The following is a 21,487-nucleotide window of genomic DNA, read 5'->3' as shown; positions in this document are numbered from 1 at the left end:
TAACACTTCATTTTCAAATCCCTACCTATATCCTATGGCTTAGCTTCCTTAGATTAATAAGTAGTTTGCCTTGCCCTATTCCTACCGATGAGATGTTTTTAAGCTTCTTTTGAAATCTGCCTGGCCTCTTCCTGGTTAATGCATTATCACAGTCCCCTGAGGCACCCCCAGGGGTTATTTATTGCAAGTGAATGCTATTGCATCTATTAGCCTGGTGAATAAAGTTGTCCCTTTTCCAAAATTAGCTAGGATTACGGAAGAGAGGGGGAAGGGAAGGGAAATGCCATTTATTGAGTGCCTATTATTACATGACTGATGGGCATGATGCTGGGAGCTTTGTACAGATAACCAATGATGAACACCTTCAGGATGTCCGGCTAGGCAGGCACTTCTCTTACACTCCCTATTGCCGCCACTCCACAAAGACAATGTCACACGTCTAATCTCATTTAACCCTTCCCATGATCCTGTGACATCAGTATGATCTCCACTTGCAGGTAAGAGAACTGCAGCTCTGAAAGATTTAATAACTTTTCCCAAATAAAGAAATGGGAGGTGACGGAGCTGGGATCTAGGTCCATGATTCCACGTCTCCATATAAAGAGGAGTAAACTTCCCTGACCTGGCCTGGCTTCTTGAAGGTGGCTCTGACACCTCAGTCTCTAGAGATAGAACTGTCTCTCTCTGAAGTTCAGTCTTCCTGCTGAGACTCCAGGATTGAGGCCCAACAGTCTGCACACTGGACCAAGTGTGGAGGTTCTGAAATTCTAAATTGTTTAGGGTTCCAGGAGAGTAAAGGAAGAGAAGCAAAGCGTCAGGAGGTCAGTAAAAGCTCAGCCATGAGTCTTGAATGCCTCTTGTGGTAAATTTACTTAGCCAAGGGGGGATAAAACAACATCTGTGCACAATCAGATTACCAAATCTGTTACATTTCTAAACAATTAGTTCCTTGCAAATGCCATAGGAAAAACCCTCCATGTAAGAAGTGGCAAATATCTCAGCACTATGTTCCTTATGCGTTAATTGACCAGCATGACCAACAGGGAGAAAAAAATATAAAATTAGCCAGGCGTGGTGGCACCTGCCTGTAATCCCAGCTACTTAGGAGGCTGAGGCAGGAGAATCGCTTGAACCCGGGAGGCGGAGTTTGCGGCGAGCCGAGATCGTGCTATTATTGCACTCCAGCCTGGGCAAGAAGAGTGAAACTCTGTCTCAAAAATAATAATAATAATAATTAAAAAGCATTAATTATGCAGGTAGTCTCTCTTACATATTAAGATACCTATGTATGTGTGCATATTTTTCATACAAAAGACAGGCACACCATACACAATGGTTACTCTTGAGAGGGGATAAGAAAATTTTTCTTTTTATATTTATAGAATATTTAAATTTTTCTAACAACCAAGCACGACTTTTGTAATTCTAATCTGTTTTAGAATGCACTAATATAGTATTAGGACAGCTCATGTTTGTGTTTCCATTCTTTCTTGTTTTTTTTTCATCTTAGGAGAACCCGTACAGATAGCGCTGACTCTGGACATTGCAAGTATCTCTAGCATTTCAGAGAGTAACATGGTAAGCGCTGTTCCTTTGTACTCCACCCAAGTAGTCCCTCTCCATGTGTTTAATGGGGATATGCTTTCTAGCCACTCAAAAAACAAAAAAAAAAAAGAGTGGCTCATGGCCCTCCTCCGTTTGGAATGGCAGAAGCTAGAGTGCTATCTCCAAACTCAAGACAATGGAAGATTCTTGTAGAGCAGATTTGCTGAGTATCAGGAAGAAAATCGGTTCAAGAGCCAGGAGGAGAGAAACCAGGCAATGAAGTGGGTACACTTGGTGATGGATAAAATTTGGGGAAAGGAATAAAAGTGTAGTAGGCAAGTCTGGCCATCACATGGTCTTTTATAACGGGGGAGACAACCCGAGGAAAACTGACAGCTGATGCTGACAACGACCCTCTTCCTTAAGAGAACATATCGAGACAAGAGCAAACTAAAGGCAGTTTGCCAAGAGGGCATGCCGTGCATTCCAGATAAATCGTGGACAACCCAAGCACTTAGCCCACCAAAAAATTCAACAATTTGGTGGGGCCTTAGTGATCAGTGCAATGTGAGCTGTCAACGCCAAGTAAGTTAAAGTCTTGAACATGGGGCTCCCTTTTGGCAGTGGGAGCTATTATCTAGAATCAACAAGGCGATTTGTTCTCTTATTGCAATATGCCACTAACCCAAGACTGGGGTAACTGGAGTGACTTATCAGTTACCCCAGTCTTCGGGTAGTGGCATATTGCAATTAGAATGGTAACTTTTTTCACCAATGTCTATGTACTCTTGCTCTAAGTGGAGGTGGGGAGGGGAGTAAACCTTGACCACTTTTCTCCCTGTTTGGTGGGGTTCTCTCACCCACTACCCCCATCCATTTCCATACCCTGCCTCCCCCTCCCAGGACTACACAGCCACCATATACCTCCGACAGCGCTGGATGGACCAGCGGCTGGTGTTTGAAGGCAACAAGAGCTTCACTCTGGATGCCCGCCTCGTGGAGTTCCTGTGGGTGCCGGACACTTATATTGTGGAGTCCAAGAAGTCCTTCCTCCATGAAGTCACTGTGGGAAACAGGCTCATCCGCCTCTTCTCCAACGGCACGGTCCTGTATGCCCTCAGGTACGCGGACGCCTGTGACCTCAGGGCTGGAGGACAGCAGCTGGGAGAAAACATGCAGATGTGTCTTGGGTAGTTGTGACCAGAACTCAAATAGCCACTATAAGGTCCCATGCCTTCTTAGATCCTTGCCCCCATAATAGAAGGTCCGTCTCTCAGTTCATCATCTACCAGATGCCTGCTCCGTGCCAAGCCCCATGCTGGCCATAGGATAGAGCTGAGTAAGACATTGCCCTGTCCTCAAGACACGGACACAGAAACAAAGGAGGTCCCTGGTGCTGGGGCCCAAGTTGGGGAGTAGGTGAGTGGTTTGGGGGTAATGCTACAGGATGCTTTCACAGGATTCTGAGCTGTGTCTTCAAGGGTAAAAGGAAGTTAGCAAGGGAAGAAGTAAGGGCAATGGCAGAGACAACAGAGAGGTGCATGCAAGGAACCTTCCTTTCATGGGGCCCAGTGGAGCTGCGGCAGCTCAAGAACACAACTCTACTTGTCTGAGTCATGTTTGTAGAGACAACCAAGGTGCAGTGCCCCAAAGTCTCTGCCACCTGCAGCCATGGGCTCCCCTTTGCCCTCTCCCCAAATTCCTAAAGCTGAAGTTCCCTTCACCCAATTGTTAATGGAGCCGGGTTGGATGGAACAGGACTCATCCCTGCCTGTGCAAGGGCTGTGCAAACCTAAAGCTCCCAGAGGCCTTGGGGAGGAGGCCAGGAGCCAAACATTCCTGGGGCTGATGTTTAATCTTAAGTAGGAGTCTGAAGTTATAAAACAAGGGTTGAGCTAACCAATAAACTGAATTTCTGGACATGCCTCAACTGTACTGAGTTTTGCAAAGACCATCTCAAAGCCCAATTCTTGTTTCATGAAACATAATTAGACTTATCTTTTGACCTCAATTCCAATCATCATTAATGTTCCCCTTCCCCATTTTCCCACAGCAATGTGTGAATGTGGGTGTGTGAGTGTGTGCATGCATTTGTGTGTACACGTGTGTCTGTCTGTATTATGGCACACAACATAATCAATATTGTGTAAGGATTACAAATAATGAGTGATGTTTTAATAGCCTGGCTCTAGAATCATAAAGATTTTGGTACAAGTCCCTGCTCTGTCCCTCAGCAGCTCTGTGACCTTAGGCAAGTTACTTGACTCTCAGAGCCTCAGTTTCATCAGCAGTAAAATGAGAATTAAAATATTTCCTACCTATTAGAGCTGTTCAAAGTGGTAATGCATGCAAAGCATTCAGCCCAGGGACTGGCTCACAGTAAGCACTCAGTAAACCATAGCTATTGTTAGTCTCTGTCTCCCTAAAGGGAGTGTGAGTGAGCATCCTGGAGGTGAGCACCGTTCTGTAATCACCTCCATTACCCCCAGGTACCTAGCATGGTGCTTAATAAATAAGGATGCTGAATAAAAATGTATGACACTGAAGAAAAAGGAAGTTAGAGGCCTGGCGAATGCAATCTCCACTGTGAGGGCTTAACTGACCTTTAATTGAATATCTCTGGGGTTAAGCCCCCAAAGCCACAGTGCCTGGGGCCCCCACTACCTCTGCATCCTGGTTCCCATGAGGAGGCAGGGCCTCGTGAGAAGAGCACAGCCAGGAGACCTAAGCTCCAGCCTCAGTTCTGCCACTCAGAGCCACGTGAGCCTATGCAAGTCCCTATGCCTGCTGTCAAGTGGTGACGATAGTGACGGTGAACTCTGTTCTAGGTCCACCCAGGTCTGTCAGGAAGATTAAATTTGAAAACTGGATGCTAAAGCATCTCGAACCAATGCATCTGTCTGTTCTGTGATACTGCCAGAAGTTTTGCCCCTTGAATGGCCAGCATTCCAACTTACTCCACTCTCGACCCAGGTTTAACCAAGCCTCATGCACGTTCCTTAGCACCCAGAACCTCAAGGATGCTTTAGTTGCAGACTCCAAGCTACATGTTCATTTAAGAGTTCAAGTGAAAGTCTTCTTTGAGTGGGCCTTGGAAGGGAATGTGAACTTTCTATAGCTTCCTCATAATACTGTTTTTGAACCCATTTTTCCTTCTTAGAATTACAACAACTGTTGCATGTAACATGGATCTGTCTAAATATCCCATGGACACACAGACATGCAAGTTGCAGCTGGAAAGCTGTAAGTATACATCCTACAGGCTCCTGAGATGATTTTCCTGGGTGACTTAGGTCTGTGTATTCATGAAAAGTATCTCATACCTAGTGACCTTTCTTTTCTTAATGTTGATTCATTGTGGATTCAGCCCTTCTGACTGTACTTCCAGACAGATTTAGAGACTTCTCGAAGACATGCCTACTATCTTTTGGGGAGAACAATTATGCATTAGTACCAGATATCTCCACCTATGAGTGGACAAGAAAACCAAAGGAAATGCTTTAATGTAGTTGGTGGTCTAGGCCAGGGGTCAGCAAACAACAGCTGGTGTGCCAAATCCAGCCCATCACCTGTTTCTGCAAAGGAAGTTTTACTAAAGCACAGTCGTGCCCATGTACTTACATATTGTCTGTAGCTACTTTTGCACTGCAGTGGCAGAGTTGAGTATTTGTGATAGAGACCAGATGACTCATAAAGCCTTAAGTATTAACATTCTTCTTTGCTGCAGAGTTTTTTGTTTTGTTTTGTTTTGTTTTGAGACGGAGTCTCGCTCTGTCGCCCAAGCTGGAGTGCAGTGGCATGATCTTGGCTCACTGCAAGCTCTGCCTCCCAGGTTCACGCCATTCTCCTGCCTCAGCCTCCCAAGTAGCTGGGACCACAGGCGCCTGACACCACGCCCGGCTAACTTTTTGTATTTTTAGTAGAGACAGGGATTCACCATGTTAGCCAGGATAGTCTCAATCTCCTGACCTCGTGATCTGCCCGCCTCGGCCTCCCAAAGTGCTGGGATTACAGGCATGAGTCACTGCACCTGGCCTGCTGCAGAGTTTTTAACAGGCTCTAATAAGTTACTTCCACTTGAAGTTCCAAGAAGGAGTGGTAGCACTTCCCAAACGTTTTAAACCATGGAATCTTCTTTCATGAGCATTTTGTGGGACAATCATTTTATAAAAAACATTTTGGTGACAACAAATATAGACTAGCCCCTGAGACCTAAACTTTTAATATTTAATTTATGCCATCTATCTGGTTACTAACTCTCAAAGGCTCTATGGTTCCAGATGAGTTCTATGACCATGTTCTTTGCCACCCACCCACCCTTACTCTCCCAAGATCAAATCAGCCACAGGTCCCAGTAGAAGCTGATGAAAAAGGTCATGGACTTTTCATCAATGTACTCTTCATTTGTCAGCAAGTATGTCCAGGGCTACCTTTTTAGGTCTAGAAAATCACAAAGACTTTATTTCCTTTTTCTTTTTTTTTTTTTTGTTTTATGTATATATTTTTATTATACTTTCAGTTCTAGGGTACATGTGCGCAACATGCAGGTTTGTTACATATGTATACATGTGCCATGTTGGTGTGCTGCACCCGTTAACTCATCATTTACATTAGGTACATCTCCTAATGCTATCCCTCCCCCCTCCTCCCACACTTCCTGTGTTCCCCTTCCTGTGTCCAAGTGTGCTCATTGTTCAATGCCCACCTATGAGTGAGAACATGCGGTGTTTGGTTTTTTGTCCTTGGGATAGTTTGCTGAGAATGATGGTTTCCAGCTTCATCCATGTCCCTACAAAGGACATGAACTCATCATTTTTTATGGCTGCATAGTATTCCATGGTGTATATGTGCCACATTTTCTTAATCCAGTCTATCATTGTTGGACATTTGGGTTGGTTCCGAGTCTTTGCTATTGTGAGTAGTGCCACAATAAACATACGTGTGCATGTGTCTTTATAGCAGCATGATTTATATTCCTTTGGGTATATAGCCAGTAATGGGATGGCTGGGTCAAATGGTATTTCTAGTTCTAGATCCCTGAGGAATCGCCACACTGACTTCCACAATGGTTGAACTAGTTTACAGTCCCACCAACAGTGTAAAAGTGTTCCTATTTCTCCACATCCTCTCCAGCACCTGTAGTTTCCTGACTTTTTGATGGTTGCCATTCTAACTGGTGTGAGATGATATCTCATTGTGGTTTTGATTTGCATTTCTCTGATGGTCAGTGATGATGAGCATTTTTTCATATGTCTATTGGCTGCCTAAATGTCTTCTTTTGAGAAGTGTCTGTTCATATCCTTTGCCTACTTTTTGATGGGGTTGTTTGTTTTTTTCTTGTAAATTTGTTTGAGTTCTTTGTAGATTCTGGATATTAGCCCTTTGTCAGATGAGTAGATTGCAATAATTTTCTCCCATTCTGTAGGTTGCCTGTTCACTCTGATGGTAGTTTCTTTTGCTGTGCAGAAGCTCTTTAGTTTAATTAGATCCCACTTGTCAATTTTGGCTTTTGTTGCCACTGCTCAACAAAATAAAAGAGGACACAAACAAATGGAAGAATATTCCATGCTCGTGGATAGGAAGAATCAATATCGTGAAAATGGCCATACTGCCCAAGGTAATTTATAGATTCAATGCCATCCCCATCAAGCTACCAATGACTTTCTTCACAGAATTGGAAAAAACTACTTTAAAGTTCATATGGAACCAAAAAAGAGCCCACATTGCCAAGTCAATCCTAAGCCAAAAGAACAAAGCTGGAGGCATCACGCTACCTGACTTCAAACTATACTACAAGGCTACAATAACCAAAACAGCATGGTACTGGTACCAAAACAGCATGGTACTGGTACCAAAACAGAGATATAGACCAATGGAACAGAACAGAGCCCTCAGAAATAATACCACACATCTACAACTATCTGATCTTTGACAAACCTGACAAAAACAAGAAATGGGGAAAGGATTCCCTATTTAACAAATGGTGCTGGGAAAACTGGCTAGCCATATGTAGAAAGCTGAAACTGGATCCCTTCCTCACACCTTAAACAAAAATTAATTTGAGATGGATTAAAGACTTAAATGTTAGACCTAAAACCATAAAAACCCTAGAAGAAAACCTAGGCAATACTATTCAGGACATAGGCATGTGCAAGGACTTCATGTCTAAAACACTATTTTATTTCTTTTTTCTATGCAAAGCACTGTGATAATAAGAGAAACCTCACTCTCCATTGCAAAGGAAATAGAGAGGCTAGTGAGGAAAGACTTCTTGGAGGAGGTAACAAAATGTGTTTTATGACCTCAATCTGCTGTTGCCCCAATCTCCTTGACCAAACAACTTTTTTGTTAACAATAATAGTAATAAATGGGCAGGGCACTGTGGCTCACGCCTATAATCCCAGCACTCTGGGAGGCCAAAATGGACAGATTACTTGAGGTCTGGAGTTCAAGACCAGCCTGGCCAACATGGTGAAACCCCATCTCTACTAAAAATACAAAAATTAGCCAGATGTGATGGTGGGTGCCTGTAATCCCAGCTACTTGGGAGGTTGAGGCAGGAGAATCACTTGAACTCAGGAGGTGGAGGTTGCAGTGAGCCAAGATTGTGCCATTGCACTCCAGCCTGGGCAACAAGAACAAGACTCCATCTCAAAAAATATATATATAGTAATAAATATTATTTTCCCAATAAATACTGTAGCATTCATTTAACAATTACTTAATCCATGTCTGGCACTATACTAGATACCTTCCAAACAATCCTGAGAGATATATATTGTTTTTCCCATCTTGCAGATGGAGAAATTGAGGTTCATTAGGATTTGGCAATTTTCCCAAGGGAAAGTGAAGTAGCCACACTGGGACTTGAACCCAGGTGGAATGGCCCCAAGGTCCAAAGTTCCCTGAACTCTAATAGCCCTGCCACTGGGCTGGAGAGTCACATAGGAAGTTTGTTCCAGTGGCTTGTTTGTGATCTGAGCTGCTTTATTTTTCTTGAGTAAAACCATAAAGTGCTTTTAAACAGTAATATGGGGATAATGAAAATCTTTTAATAACTCCTTCCCAATTTCTCCGGTGTCCATTTATTATCATCATTATTCCCCAAATTGAGTTACCTTGTGACGCTTTTGTTGGATTCCCCAAATCCTGCCAGAATGTTCAACTGAATTGCAACCTGATTACCACACAGTGGCCCCAGACATATCCCTGTGCCAGTTCCCTTGCGTTGCCAGGACCAAGACCAGTGTTTGTCCTCTCCTGTGTCTGCTATGGAAAGTCTTTTTTCTCATTCTAATACTTTAGTTTTATATATTGTCACACTAAAGTCTCCAGCCAGTCTGGATGGCTGGTTGGGTTCCATCTGTCTATCCTCATTTAAATACATTCAATTCATCCATTCAACCATTAAATGACTATTCTATGTGAGGTACTGTGGTAGATGTTTGTAACACACAGATGAAAGTAATGCTGCAGTCTTCGAGAACTCTACTGTCTAATAGAGGGTGCGGGACTTTAAATGATTATAACAGAATGAGTTACAACAATGAAAAGTAATAGGGGGGTCAGAGTTTTCCTAGGGAAAATGTCACTTGGAATGAGACGTAGGGCATCAGCTGGAATGGACCAAGAGACAAGGAGTGGGAACTCAGAATCTGCTAAGATGCGGATTATGTACAAGAAGGAACACAGCAGAAGGAATGGCAAATATGCAAAGCCATCCTTGACATTTATCACGCGTGCTTCCAACTTTTAAAAGAAATTGCTTGATAGATATAAAGCTCATACAGTCATGCCAGTAAATGGGCATCTAAACTGTAATCTGGGGATTTGCCTGTGATGAAGAATGAGGATTTAACTCTAAGTTGATGTGTGATGCATGAACTCCCTAGCATTGTTAAGTAATCTCCATTGTTCCTTAGTAAACCACTCCGAAATGCCCACCAAACTGGGGCACCTGTGATAGGCAAACAACATTGCAGATGTGATTTATTACGGCATCAAGGTAGGGCTTGTGTGTGGAGGGAGAAACTATAGTCAAGCTCTGGAGAGCAGTGGGCACTCCTTACGTAAGGTCACAAGTGGGCAGCATCTGAGAAGCACAGCCATTATGAAGCAGAAGCCATTTTTCAGAAGCAGACATTTAATTAAAGACCCAGACAAACAGATTAATTATCTTATTGATTAAATGCATGCAGAACCTTCTTGAAGCAATACAGCTGTTTGGTGGCAGAATAAAACTTGAGGTTATCAAAAAGAGAACTCATTTTCAGTCCCACATGGAAAAAGCAATTACCTTCCGTGTATCGTGGCTGGGCTCATCTCAAATCCCAGGAGAGAGATTCTCCTGGAAACTTCAGGCTCTGTTTCACAAATACCATCCCCAATGAGTGGAGGGAGCTTTCTCTGAATGTTTATTAGCAGCGTTTGGGTACAGAAACCTCACTATGGGTTTTTTTCTAAGTACCATCTCTGGAAAAGAACTGATACCATCCCACAGTTTTCTTTATTCACCCAGGGACAGAGAGCCCATAATGTAATGATCGTGAGCATTTACTAGTTGTAAAGTCAGAGTGTCCAGGTAGAAACTTGTACTACTCACTTTCATAGATTTTTTTTTAATGTGGGATGGTAGCCATATTTAGACCCCTGACTTTAGTACATGTTTGGATGCTTCCAAGGGAAAGTCCACAGACAGTTTTTACCTGGAAATCCCCTAAAAGTGTATAGCTATATTTCTCTTCCCTGGGAAGGGAGAGATGACCCTTGCTAGACAATGGATACCGTACTGTGAGACTTAATAAAATGTTAGTTCCAACACCGGCATCACATTTCCCGTAGCCTTTGAAAACAAAGGCAATATAGCTTTATGTTTAAGATCACAGATACTGAAATCACTGGGTTTTGCCATCACTAGCTCTGTGACTCCGGGTGAGTAACTAATGTCTCTGGACCTCAGTTTCCTATCAGTGAAGTGGGAAGAATAATAGTGTCTGACTCAGAGTTGTTTTTTAACAGCTTTATTGGGGTATAACTTATATACCATACAATTCACCCATTTTAATTGTACAGTTCAAAGATTTTTAGTACATTTCCGAGTAGTGCAACCATCACCACATGTCATTGTTAGAATATTTCCATCACCCCAAAGAGACTCCTGTACCCCTCTGCAGTCACGCCTCTTTCCCATCACCAGCTCCCAGGCAATGACTAACCCACTTGCTGTCTGTATGAATGTGCCTTTTCTGGATATTTCTTATAAATGGAATCATGCACTATGTGGTTGGTTGGTTGGTTGGTTGGTTGGTTTTGAGACAGAGTTTTGTCCAAAGCTCTGGTTGTCCAGGCTGGAGTGCAATGGTACAATCTAGGCTCACTGCAACCTCCACCTCCCAGGTTCAAGTGATTCTCCTATCTCAGCCTCCCAAGTAGCTGGCATGCACTGCCATGCCTGGCTAATTTTTGTATTTTTAGTAGAGACAGGGTTTCACCATGTTGGCCAGGCTGGTCTCAAACTCCCGACCACAGGTGATCCACCTGCCTCGGCCTCCCAAAGTGCTGGGATTACAGGCATGAGCCACCATGCCCACCCCTATGTGGTCTTTTGCATCTGGTTTCTTTCACTTAGCATGTTTTTGAGGTTCACACATGTTATGGCATGCATCAGAACTTTATTCCTTTTTATTACTGAGTAGTATTTCTTTGTATGCATATATATATATATATTCATGTGAGATAGATATATATATCAAATTTTATTTATTGATTCATCAGTTGATGGACATTTGGTTTCCACCTTTTGGCTATTATAAGTAGTGCTGCTATGAACACTGGTGTGTGAGTCTTTCTGTGGACAGGATTTCATTTCTCTTGGATAGATACCTAGGAGTGGAATGCTGGGTCAAATGGTAAATATATATTTAAGTTTTTAAGAAATTGCTACCTTGTTACTGTTTTCCAAAGTGGTTGTACCATTTCACATTCCCACTAGCTAATGTTCCAGCTTCTGCATGTGCTGACCTTCGTTATTGTCTGTCTTTTTTATTACAGCCATTCTAATGGGTGTGAGGCATTTTATTGTGGTTTTGATTTGCATTTCCCTAATGACTAGGGATGTTGGGTATCTTTTTGTTTGCTTATGAACCATTCATGTATCTTCTCAAAGAGATACATTGAGGGTTAAATGAGATGATAATGTTGTAAAGCACTTGGAAATGCCATTGCTTATTAAATGATAGGTATTATTATCATCGTCACTCATAGACTTTGGGATTAAACTTTCCTAAGGTAACTTTGTTTCTTGCTTGCCTTGTTATCCTGAGAAAGTTATGCAACCCCTCTGAATCTGAGAGTTTTCAAGAATAATGTGGGAAAATCATCATAGTGACTGAGTTTTATGGAACAGCATTTATTGAATAATAACATTTCAGGAAAAATATAAGCTTTATTATATATTTAAATACATATATACACTACTATATGTATTATATAGATATAAATCAACTACAAGATCCAGTTCAATTTCAGAAAATGTAAAGAAATGTCCATCTTAGAATTGAAGAAATATAGAAATGGCTACCTTGCAAGTTTACGAGAACATTAGTGACATAATGTATAAAGTACTTATAAATGTTCAAAAGGTAACTGTTGTTACTATTATCAACTATATTAATTAAACTGCTTTGAGACTTATCTAACATGCATTTTTACAGGCTTTAATAAAGCGGGTTTTTTGTTTTTGTTTTTGCATTTATGCCAATACGGAAATATGAACAGATCAATTCTTAAGTCCCTGAAAATATCATCAGAGCTATTATACAACCTTGAAAGGCAGTATCTTTGTGTGTTCACAGATATGTGCTTAATAAATGTAATTTAAATAATGGGGGAGGCCACTTCTAATGACTTATCATCCACCAGATCTACGCAATACCTAACACAAGACCAGCTCTCGATTGACAGCAAATCGTCCTAGCAGGTCACTTCATTCAGAGCAGACATTGCAATCGCACTTGGGAAATCATGCCAAGTTCTGCATGGGATTGTCCTTGGACTTATCACCATGAAGAAAGAACTCATACTGTCTCCATATTGTAGCATTTTCCAGACGAGACCAGTTCAATCCGGAACACCCTTGCACTGACCAGGGCTCCATTTTATTTGCCAGGGGGCTATGATGGAAATGACGTGGAGTTCACCTGGCTGAGAGGGAACGACTCCGTGCGTGGACTGGAACACCTGCGGCTTGCTCAGTACACCATAGAGCGTTATTTCACCTTAGTCACCAGATCGCAGCAGGAGACAGGTAACTCATGTGACAAACTGTATGAAATAAAAATAAGTGAACTGAGATGTAGGGTTGCTCTCTGAGTCAGAAATATCGTCTTCTCACTTTACCTCTTTGAGATGCAGTGGAGGGGAACAGTAGGGTTTGGGCTGAGCAATTCCACCTCCTCCACACCCAGTATTAAAATGGTCCACTGAGGAACAGACACTGAGGAACAGACCAGCTCTGAAGCCTTGCACCGTGTACCTCCAGATATTTGCTAATGATTGCTCAAATTCCGTGCCTCCCTCATGCATAAAATTTATTCATATTTCTCACTGGAACACTGGTTCTCTGACACTGAAGAATAAAAATAAGAGTACAGCTCAAAGATGAAAAAGACAGCAGCAATGCCCAACAAGAGCATGAGCACTCTAATTATTGTCAACGCGGCAGGAAGTATTTTCATTTCATTTACCAGAAATGCATCTCTTGGTCTTTGGCGATTTTACATAGACATGTTTTGAAAGATGTGATGTTATATATAAGCAGCTGGCATTTTCCTCTCACTTCTTTATGATAATCTTAAGAACGCTTATTCTCATCAATATTTGCACCCTAAAAAATTACTACGTATTTTATTTTATTTATTTGAGACAAAGTCTGTCGCCCAGGCTGGAGTGCAGTGGCACGATCTCAGCTCACTGCAACCTTCGCCTCCAAGGTTCAAGCGATTCTTGTGCCTCAGCCTCCTGAGTAGCTGGGATTACAGGTATCCTCCAGCACGCCCAGCTAATTTTTGTATTTTTGGTAGAGAGGGGGTTTCGCCATGTTGGCCAGGCTGGTCTCGAACTCCTGACCTCAAGTGATCCACCTGCCTTGGCCTCCCAAAGTGCTGGGATTACAGGCATGAGCCACTGTGCCCGGCCTGCTGTGTATTTTAGTTGAGCCTAGGTGACATTAAAAATCATAAGTCACACCAAGATCATGGCTACATGAAAATTAGAAATTAAAGGCTATGTATAGAGAAAAGACTGGAATAGAAGGAAGGGTGATCTTTTCCCCCTACTTTTCTTATTTTCCAAATTTTTCTTTTCTTTTTTCTTTATTTATTTAATTATTATTTTATTTTATTTTACTTTATTTTATTTTATTTATTTGAGATAGTGTCTCACTCTAGTGTCACCTAGGCTAGAGTGCAGTGGCGCAATCTCAGCTCACGGCAACCTTCACCTTCTGGGCTTGAGTGATCCTCCCATCTCAGTCTCCCTGGTAGCTGGGACTATAGGTATGTGCCATCACGCCTGGGTAATTTTTTGTATCATTGTAGAGATGAGGTTACATCATGTTTCCCAGGGTGGTCTCGAACTCCTGAGCTCCAGCAACCCACCTGCCTTGGCCTCCCAAAGTGCTGGGATTACAGGCATGAGCCACGATGCCTGGCCTTATTTTCCAAATTTTAAGTAATTATCATGTATTATTTTTATAATGGGCAAATAAATACACTTTATTTTTAAAGACAACTTTGTAAATTAGGGCTATGCAGTCATAGTTTACCAAATCTGGATTCCCAAGTTGAGTGGGGTTCGTATAAAAAATGGCTTCAGTTTTAAAAATTATGTAATCTCGTGTAGCACATAACCACCCTCTTTAGGTACAAAAGAGGGGCGTTATTTAGTCAAATGTTGATTCTAAGGTTTGCTTGTTTGTTTTTAAAACATTGACTTTCAAAATCAAGGAAATAACGCAGGCAGTGTAGACTGATAAAACATCCCTGGGCAAACGGGCAAAAGACCTGGTTTTTATTCTTTCTTCTAACATCAACTCCAGGTCCTTTTCAAATCACTAAAACTTCCTGTGTCTCAATTTACCCACCAATAAAGTAAAATAATAAGTAATCTCTAGGGTCTCACCAAGCTCTAAAAGTACATATTTTTATTCTATACTATATTACTCCAGGCATATGTCTGTTGTTTATTTAATGGTATAATTTCTAATTTCAGGCTTTAATTTGGGGGTGACAGGGGGTTGGAGAAGCTCCCATTCACTATCCTGTTTTTCCCCAACAACGATCTAAGCCGGACTTTTCCGGTTCCCAGAGGATAACAGCTTCATTCATCCATCCACACCAATGCTGGCCACTACTGCTCACCTCCCCATAATAGAAGCACAGTGGGAGAAGAGCTTGGGACTCTAACCCATGGACATATGTTTTGTGCTACAGTAGCCTATTTGCCACACAGAATTCTGTTACCGATAGCTCTCTAACACATGCCTTTCCCACATCTAGAACACACTGCTAGTTTCCTAAGGATGGCCCTGAAGTAGTATAAAATCTGGGGTGCCTCTGAAATCATCAAAAATTCACTTATATTTAATAGGTCCATTAGGTCTATTCCATCGTATTCCTTGAGAAACAGATGGTCACAGGTAATCTTCAATAAATAGGTATTTATTGAACAACTACTTTGTGAGTGCAGAACTGAAAGATTCAGTGTTTGCCCCCAAGGAACTCACTGTCTAGCGAAGCAGACGTCAAGAAAACCAGTATTGATTGCACTGCTGTAGGAATACTGTGATTCAGAAAAGCCCAAGATGGACATAAGGCAGGACAGCGCCCCTATAAATCCCATTCGATGTAACAACAGCAATGTCTCCTGTGGAAATCATAATGACAGTTCATACATAACCAGATTTAGATCAATGACAGAGGGCTTAATGTATGTATAGTTAAGCATTCCATAGAGAAAGCACTTGCTACACGAACAGACACAATTTCCTATCTGTTGTTTACCCTTTCAGGAAATTACACTAGATTGGTCTTACAGTTTGAGCTTCGGAGGAATGTTCTGTATTTCATTTTGGAAACCTACGTTCCTTCCACTTTCCTGGTGGTGTTGTCCTGGGTTTCATTTTGGATCTCTCTCGATTCGGTCCCTGCAAGAACCTGCATTGGTAAGCAGCTCTAATAGGAGATTTCTAAGAACTATCTTATCAGGTACTTACTTTTTTTTTCCTTTTACCATTGTCTTCATTGATATTCCTAAGGCAGTTCCAAGAGTTGTTTTCTTGGGAGATTCTTTTACAGAGAAAGAAAGAGAGAGACAGAAAGGGACTACTTTAGGAGTTTGGGTTTTTTGTTTGTTTGTTTGTTTGTTTTTGAGACGGAATTTCACTCTTGTCGCCCAGGTTGGAGTGGATTGGCGTGATCTCAGCTCACTGCAACCTCTGCCTTCCAGGTTCAAGTGACTCTCCTGCCTTAGCATCCCAGGTAGCTGGGACTACAGGCATGTGCCATCATGCCCAACTTATTTTTGTATTTTTAGTAGAGATGGTTTTTCACCATGTTGCCCAGGCTGGTCCTGAACTCCTGACCTCAAGTGATCTGCCCACCTTGGCCTCCCAAAGTTCTGGGATTACAGGTGTGAGCCACCGCGCCCTGCCAGGAGTGGTGCATTTTTAAACTTGTTTTACAGTGACAAGTAAGGGATCATTGTGCTTAGATGGTCTATTGTCAGTTCTTTTGCGTATTTATCACCCCCTCCCAGGAGAAGACAGAACGTGAAACATTTAAAAAAACACATCCCTCATATCTGTACAAAATGGACAAATCAACCCTATTCTAGAAGGTCGCAGACTTTTCAAAATGAGATGTATTCCATTTCTGGGTCTTGCCCTCACCCTGCCAATTCTCAAATGGGGACATTCTGCCAGGCTATGGTGGAGGACTAACCAGTCACTTTGTAGGAACATCCCCTGCCTGTTTTCCCAGGAGTGACGACCGTGTTATCAATGACCACACTGATGATCGGGTCCCGCACTTCTCTTCCCAATACCAACTGCTTCATCAAGGCCATCGATGTGTACCTGGGGATCTGCTTTAGCTTCGTGTTTGGGGCCTTGCTGGAATACGCAGTTGCTCACTACAGTTCCTTACAGCAGATGGCAGCCAAAGATAGGGTAAGAGTCTTGAGGGCCCTGTGTATGATCCATCACTGGTGCCATGTGCTGATCTGTAGACATGGGCAGGACCTGGCTTCTATCCCCACTCTACCCCCAATGATTCCCTGTGCTCCAGTGAGTCTTATCCTTGTTCAGGTGGGAGCAGCTGGAAGTCATGGTGCCCCTTGAAAAAGGCCATTCTTTTCACCAAATACAATGAGATATTAATATGTTTAATTTTCCAGCAGAAAATATGTTATCTGTATGCAGCATAAAATCACAACCACAGGAGCAAGCATCCATGAAGAATCCAATATGAACAAAACATGATCAGCTGCTTGCAAGTTTCAGATTAATATATATTTACTATTTAATTCTTTTGTTGCATTATTGTGTCCTAAAATTATACAAGTGATGCTTTACTGAAAAATGTATGGAAATATTGGATTGTGACAAATTTCTTGGTTAGCATATTTTTCTGCTAATTGAGAAAAACTGTCATTATTTGATTTAGCAGTGGAACACTGTAGTCCAGCTCTCTAAATAATAATAATAGTCATTATTTATCAAGCATCTACATGTGCCAGACACAGTAACAAGCCTTTTGCAAATATTATATTATTTTAAATGCTCATAACAACCCAATGAGGTTACCTCCCTTTTTAAATTTATGAAAGCTGATAAGAAGGGAAAGAGACTTACCATAGGGGATATGGATACTAAGAGGTAGAGCTGGGATTCCAACCTAAACCTACTTGGTTCCAAAGCCTGACACTTATCCACTATTCCCACTTGCAGTGAGCATTGGACCATGCTCTTAACTATCACTCTTTACAGGTCCATGAACCCCTAGTGTTGTTTGGAAGCCAAATTTGATAGATAATGGCATACTAAAGTTCATGCTAAGAAGCAAGAAAATGATAGGGATCCAGTTCAGAAGAGGTGCCCACTTTCAGCAAAGTGCTAGGACCACAAAGTATTTACTAGTGAAGAATGAGGAATCAAAATGACCCAAAGATCCAGTTGCTTTTTCCCTTGTGTTTGGCTACAGTGAGTAATGTTTCACAGTCGTGTCATCCAAGCACCGAAGGCAAATGACCACGTGTGCCAGCCAAAGAGGAACATGGCTTTCATTTATTTTGCTCCCTTAGGCTTTCTTATGAGGGAAGAAGGAAGTTGAATTACCTCCCCACCCCCCCAAAAAATCTGGATTTGCTAGATTGGCAAAATGGACATTGGTGAAATACTGACAGTCTCCTCTAAAGACACCAGAAAGCCCTTATTTTGCTGTTTATATGATAATCACTGCACTACGGAGTACTTGCTGTGTCCTAAACATCCATCAACATCTCCTTTAGTCATCCAACAACATAACGAAATGGGTACCATTATTATCCCAATTTTGCTCTTGAGAAATCTGCCACTCATTGATGTGGCAGGTTTCTCAAGAGCAAAATTGGGATAATAATGGTACTCATTTCATTGTCCTATACAGTGATATGGTAACTCCCATAAGACCCCACACCTAGCAAGTGGCCTGGCCAAGGATCCAAACCACACTCTCTCTGACTTCACTACACTCCCACATTCCTGGGAGTTGACCCCAGCCATGTTGGAGAATGGCAACTCCTTGCAATGGCAGGAAGCATCACTATTTCTGCTTTGGTGGCAAAGCCTTTAAGACACAGCTGATTTCTATTATCTCTCATAATCAGTTACTCCTTTCTCCCTGGAACAGAATTGAAGTCATCAAACACCTACCAGATGCTTTCCATTTTTTACCGTTTAATCTTCCCATCAGTCTCAAGATGGCAATACCAATCACCATTTGGCAGGCGAGGAAATCAAGTCTTAGAGGGATTGAGGTGACTAAAGTTTCACAATAGTGAGAGGCCGAATGGAATTTGAACCCAGGTCCACTAACTTCAAAGGCTGAGCATTTTGCATCTGGCACACTGCTCAGGATATCCACAGTGGGCCATGGTTACTCCTCCTGTTATATATGCTGGTGACGTAGAAATAGGTGTCTCCAAACAGGGTAACAGGAGCCCAAGCCTGGCTTACTGGCCAATTTCTGAAGCACTCAATGCCACTCTCTATTAAGCCTAATTATTCAATACTTAGGCCTCTAAACTTTTTATTAGCTCATTACCTACTTATTTATTTTGCTGAGTCAAGTCTTTTAAGCTAACTGCATTGTCTATGAACTAGGGGACAACGAAGGAAGTGGAAGAAGTCAGTATTACTAATATCATCAACAGCTCCATCTCCAGCTTTAAACGGAAGATCAGCTTTGCCAGCATTGAAATTTCCAGTGACAATGTTGACTACAGTGACTTGACAATGAAAACTAGCGACAAGTTCAAGTTTGTCTTCCGAGAAAAGATGGGCAGGATTGTTGATTATTTCACAATTCAAAACCCCAGTAATGTTGATCACTATTCCAAACTACTGTTTCCTTTGATTTTTATGCTAGCCAATGTATTTTACTGGGCATACTACATGTATTTTTGAGTCAATATTAAATTTCTTGCATGCCATAGGCCTTCAACAGGACAAGATAATGATGTAAATGGTATTTTAGGCCAAGTGTGCACCCACATCCAATGGTGCTACAAGTGACTGAAATAATATTTGAGCCTTTCTGCTCAAAGAGTGAGCCTCCAACCATTATTCTAAGCTGTGTAGAAGTCCTAGCATTACAGCTTCTTGTAATAGAAACATCAGTCCATTCCTCTTTCATCTTAATCAAGGACATCCCCATGGAGCCCAAGATTACAAATGTACTCAGGGCTGTTTACTCGGTGGCTCCCTGGTTTGCATTTACCTCGTATAAAGAATGGGAAGGAGACCATTGGGTAACCCTCAAGTGTCAGAAGTTGTTTCTAAAGTAGTCATACATATTTTTTACTAAATCTCTGCAGTGCTCATAAAATACATTGTTGCCTATTTAGGGAATGACATTTTCTAGTTTTTGTTCCTGGTTAAAATGAAATATGGGCTTATGTCAATTCATTGGAAGTCAATGCACTAACTCAATACCAAGATGAGTTTTTAAATAATGAATATTATTTAATACCACAACTGAATTATCCCCAAATTCCAATAAGTCCTATCACTGAAAATTCAAATGTAAGTGAAGAAAAAATTAGTAGATCAATAATCTAAACAAATCCCTTGGTTCTAAGATACACTGGATTCCCCACACTGGAAGGACTCTGAGGCTTTATTCCCCCACTATGCATATCTTATCATTTTATTATTATACACACGTCCATCCTAAACAATACTAAAGCCCTTTTCCCACGCATGGATGGAAATGGAAGATTTTTTTTTTTAACTTGTTCTAGAAGCCTTAATATGGGCTGTTGCCATGAAGGCTTGCAGAATTGAGTCCATTTTCTAGCTGCCTTTATTCACATACTGATGGGGTACTAAAAGTACTGGGTTGACTCAGAGAGTCGCTGTCATTCTGTCATTGCTGCTACTCTAACACTGAGCAACACTTTCCCGGTGGCAGGTCCCCTATATCATTCCAAGAGGAGCATTCATCCCTTTGCTCTAATGATCAGGAATGATGCTTATTAGAAAACAAACTGCACGACCTAGGAACAAGTGGCTTAGCTTAAGTAAACTTGGCTTTGCTCGGATCCCCGATCCTTCCAGCTGGTCTACTATGAGTGGCTTATCCTGCATGAGCAGGGCATGCTGGCCCTGAGTACTGAACTTTCTGAGTAACAGTGAGATACGTTACAGAACCTATGTTCAGGTTGCGGGTGAGCTGTCCTCTCCAAATCCAGCCAGAGATGCACATTCCTCGGCCAGTCTCAGCCAACAGTACCAAAAGTGATTTTTGAGTGTGCCAGGGTAAAGGCTTCCAGTTCAGCCTCAGTTATTTTAGACAATCTTGCCATCTTTAATTTCTTAGCTTCCTGTTCTAATAAATGCACAGCTTTACCTTTCCTGTCAGAAATAAACCATGGCTCTAAAAGATGGTTTCCCTTCTGTAACTTCCTATAGCCATAGGTTCTCATTCCTTTTCCCATTATACTTCTCACAATTCAGTTTCTATGAGTTTGATCACCTGATTTTTTAACAAAATGTTTCTAATGGGAATGGGTGGGGGTGCTGGTGAAACTAGGTGAAATGTGGTTGTATGAGCCAATCATATTTGTGATTTTTAAAAAAAAAAGTTTAAAAGGAAATATCTGTTCTGAGACCCCATTTAAGCATTATATAAAAACAATGATAAAGATGTGAAACTGTGAAATAAATACACCGTATTAGCTACCCACCAAATCAAGTGGTCATCTATACAATGATTGTTATAAGATCCAATTTGGAGAAGGTATGTATCACAGTGCAAACTCAATGGGCTCACATTCTTCTATCCTCATGTTCCCCCAACCCCAGACAGTACACATATATGCTCAAGACACACATACTAACCCTACCATTAATATCTTCTGCCAAGCAAATAGTAAATGCTGGTGACACAGCCAATGTTTTCTTTGACATCACTGCACCGCAACACTTGCCTTGCAGTTAAACAATTGAGCCTGGTGATAGTGAAAGAGCCAATTCTCAGAAAATGTCACAGATTTTCTTCCAAGCATTCTTTATCTCTTGGAATTCTCTTTTTTGTTGTTGAATTATATTTTTATAGTTTGAGAATACACTTTGCAGGGGGAACATTGACTCTTGGATTTTGTATCACTCTGCACTAAAGTGTAG

At 41.6% G+C, this 21,487-nt stretch overlaps 1 protein-coding gene across 2 annotated transcripts in view; it reads left to right on the top strand.

The window, feature by feature from the left end:
* Window positions 1-21,052, top strand: part of GABRP (gamma-aminobutyric acid type A receptor pi subunit) — a 30,063-nt gene extending 9,011 nt beyond the window's left edge. Inside the window, exons 4-10 of one of the 2 annotated variants that reach the window (XM_030822409.1) lie at window positions 1,511-1,578; window positions 2,449-2,666; window positions 4,706-4,788; window positions 12,713-12,850; window positions 15,614-15,766; window positions 16,584-16,771; window positions 18,965-21,052. In XM_030822409.1, coding sequence (XP_030678269.1) covers window positions 1,511-1,578; window positions 2,449-2,666; window positions 4,706-4,788; window positions 12,713-12,850; window positions 15,614-15,766; window positions 16,584-16,771; window positions 18,965-19,267 — 1,151 coding nt within the window. In that variant the 3' untranslated portion in view covers window positions 19,268-21,052. The remainder of the gene's footprint in view (window positions 1-1,510; window positions 1,579-2,448; window positions 2,667-4,705; window positions 4,789-12,712; window positions 12,851-15,613; window positions 15,767-16,583; window positions 16,772-18,964) is intronic. The other variant, XM_030822413.1, reaches the window with a different exon arrangement.
* The last annotated feature ends 435 nt before the right edge of the window (window positions 21,053-21,487 follow it).

Source organism: Nomascus leucogenys, chromosome 2, assembly GCF_006542625.1.
Source record: "Nomascus leucogenys isolate Asia chromosome 2, Asia_NLE_v1, whole genome shotgun sequence".
NCBI lineage: Eukaryota > Metazoa > Chordata > Mammalia > Primates > Hylobatidae > Nomascus > Nomascus leucogenys.
The sequence above is the reverse complement of the archived record's forward strand: the minus strand, read 5'-3'. Positions and strand labels throughout refer to the sequence as shown.